Source organism: Hydra vulgaris, chromosome 05 (assembly GCF_038396675.1).
Source record: "Hydra vulgaris chromosome 05, alternate assembly HydraT2T_AEP".
Taxonomy (NCBI): domain Eukaryota; kingdom Metazoa; phylum Cnidaria; class Hydrozoa; order Anthoathecata; family Hydridae; genus Hydra; species Hydra vulgaris.
This window is the reverse complement of record NC_088924.1, coordinates 27082550-27086044: the sequence shown is the minus strand read 5'-3', so window position 1 is coordinate 27086044 and position 3495 is coordinate 27082550. Positions and strand designations below refer to the sequence as shown.

At 27.3% G+C, this 3495-nt stretch overlaps 1 protein-coding gene across 1 annotated transcript; it reads right to left on the bottom strand.

The window, feature by feature from the left end:
• Positions 1–704: 704 nt before the first annotated feature.
• LOC136080299 (piggyBac transposable element-derived protein 3-like) lies at positions 705–1115 on the bottom strand. Its single transcript, XM_065796918.1, has one exon. The coding sequence runs from the start codon at positions 1113–1115 to the stop codon at positions 705–707; it is 411 nt and encodes a 136-aa protein (XP_065652990.1).
• Between the last annotated feature and the right edge of the window lie 2380 nt (positions 1116–3495).

Genomic DNA, 3495 nt, shown 5'->3' with positions numbered 1-3495 from the left:
AAAAGCGTGATTTAGATTTTCTATCTAACTCATGATTTGACTTCTTTTGATAAAGCTGATCAACACCTCCCATTCCGTTGTTGTACAAATAAATTTTTCTAGAGAGCCCTTTCTCCTTCTATCAACAAGAACAAAGCCAATATTGTCACTGATATTTGTTGCAACTAAAGTTACACAACTAAAAAACAAAGTCTAGCAATATAATCACAAATTAGCATATGTCCTATTTACAATGCTGAGTTATCTTAGGCTTCCTTCCTGTTGACTAAAAAAAAAGTTATAGCTTCTATACATTTATATACACTAAAAAAGTGTAGGCTTACCTGTTGTCTATCTATTTTCACGCAACAACATTGTTGGCAAATACACATTGGCTGTCACCTCTCTTCATTTCCTTGTCTGCCTGCAATATAATACAAACCAACACCAAATGTAAATTACTCAGGACATATATAAACTAAATTATTTATGCATATAAATAAACTGGTAACAATAATACTTACAGTAAACTTAGGCATGAACTTTTTATTGCCTTTAACAGTACTCACAAAAAAAAGCCCTCGAGCCAGAAGGATTTTGACCAATGTCAGTTAAGTAAAAAAAGTGTCAGCAAAATTAGTGATATTTGACCCATTCAAGCTAGGTGTCAAATATAAAATCACACTATTACCTAATCCATAATGAACAGACTCTTTTTTCCCTCATTAAATATCAAACTCATACAAATAACCAGTGTCTGAACAGCACCGAAAGCAAAATTTGAATCCCCACTTGATGGGTTTATTCTTTAAGTACTGCTTCATCAAGTTCCGTCTTTTGAATTTTACCATGTGTTCATCAATACTTTGTCTGTCAGTATCTTCACGTGTAGCCAAAAAGTATTTGTTAAAATGCTTTAATGGCGGAGCACTTTTCTTTGCCCTGTCCGTATCATTTTTATCATTTTCAACATTATTTTTGAAATGCAAATTTTGAAAAATTGATTTATATCTTTCTCTTGTGGTAACATTTTGAATTCTTGTATTGATAATAATTGAATCCACATACCAATATGACTCCAAACTGCTGATAACATTAATAGACATTATAAAGTTAACTCCAAGAAATGCAGCCATTTCTTCTCAATCGATAGGGAATTGTCGACCTGATTAACATTCGATTCTATAACCAATAAATCAAGAAGCGCATCAAAACATGCAACTATTTTTATGCGTCCTTGAAAATCACACTTGTTCTTCACTATAGGAGCCTTTCTTTTTTTCCAAATCCATACCACTTTCTCTTCAGTTTGCACACTAATATCACTTTTATCTTAATGTCCATGCAATACTGCTTCGAGACCAACTTCAATAGTTTCTAGATTTGTTATTCGATTGTCATTTTCAACTACCTCCATCACAAACTCAGTGTCTCTGTCATTCATTACATTATCAATATATTCTTCATTTTCACTGTCAACTGAATCCACCAATGCATAAAATTCAGCACTTCTCATCTTATCAATACAGTATCATACCTTTTTGTTTGACTTGTGTTTTAAAGTCTTTGATGAACCAGGTTTATCCATATTTTTCTAGTCTTTCTATATATATATATATACATATATATATATATATATATATATATATATATATATATATATATATATATATATATATATATATATATATATATATATATATATCTGTGTGTATGTTTTTATGTATACATTTATGTGTGCATGTATATAATAGGTCATTACAATCTAATGTAGTATAAGAATAGGTTATTACAATCAATTAAATTAATTACAATCTAATCAATAACTTTTATCCGACTTACATATAAATCATAGCTTCAAGTGCCAAAAATAAATTATTATACATACGAATAAATAAAATATTATACATATTTTTTGCCAGAATAGTAGTTATTAGTATCTAATATATATTATAGAGTTAATCAATGGCAGAAATTTTATTAAAACTTAATCAATACACCATATTTAACATGTGGGACACCGGTGTCCCATAGTTGCTAAAGGGTTAAATTAGAGTATTAAGTTTTAGATTTTGCTAAAGCAAAATTAATTCTATTAATCCTAACAAAATGTGTTAATCTTTCAACAATTTTTATTATTCAATTAATCTTTGCAAATAATAGTTACTAATAATAGTTTGAAATAATAGTTACTAATAATAAACCTAATAACCACTCGCAAAACTGTTAAAGTAATGATAATTCAATGCTACATTTACATTAAATTTGTAATTATTATAGATTTTGGATTCAAGATACTACCACCCAGCGTTAAAAGATACAGATTGAAACGCAAAGTTAAGCACTGCTCACATTCAATTTTTGATAATGACTATCGTCTGACACATAATCGCATTTATTATTCTGATCATATCTGAAATCGTGAATATATACCTTATGAGAAAATATAGTGAAACAAATAACTTTTTTAAAACGATTTGATAATGCATTCAATAAAACAAGTTTGTCCCAACCATTCAATAAAATAAGTTTGTCTAATATTGGTTTTAAACATTACAAATGAAGTAAAAAAAAGAAGTGGAAACAAATGTCAATGAAAGTAAAAGTTTTACTTGATATGAAATGTCAAAAAAAGTAAAAGTTTTACTTGATAATCTATTGAATGCCACAGATGAAACTCACGCTAACATTTTGAACAAAAGAAAATATAATTCAAAAACTGAAAAAAGTAAACAAGGGTAAAAAGAGTTTCCTATAACATCACAAAGACGTATTTATATTCAATAACTAACTATGCCGTTGTGCTTTTAAAACATTTTTTTTATCTTGTTATTTGCTTATTAAAAATTATATATTTTTTTCAACAAGTAATTCATTTACTTCTTTTTTTGAGTTGTAAGCAATAATAATAAAAAGGTAATATCGGCTTTAAAAAATTTTCTAACAGAAGACTTTTTTTTCATATGAAAATAAGAACAAATAAGATAACACCCTCCAGTCTTTGCATGCTATGTAAGGCTCTAACCTCATCTCAACTAATTTTTAAAGCCAACATGCAGTTGTATACACTATCAATACACTATGTATACACTATGATGCTTGATATGATATATTTGATTTTATGATACTTATTTTTATATTGCATGTTTTATTATGCCTGTTTTTTTTATGGTACTTATTTCTATATTGCTTGTTTTTATATTTCTTATTTTTGTATTGGTTGTTTTTATGATGCTTTTTTTTATTATGCCTGTTTAGGCTTTCTTTTAGATAGGGTATTAAAAACCGTTGAAGAAATAAAAGAAACTCAAAAAAATGTAATGTTTCAGTCACTTTTGCAACAAATAAATACACCTCAGTCAATGATTCGGAAGAAGAACTAGTTATATATTAAAAATATACAAACAAACATCTTTATTTATAATAAAAATAAAATAAATAAAACGAAATAAACCATTCAGTTATGTAATATTTTATTATTTTTTTCACTAAAAAATCACCAGCGTCCTTATATGA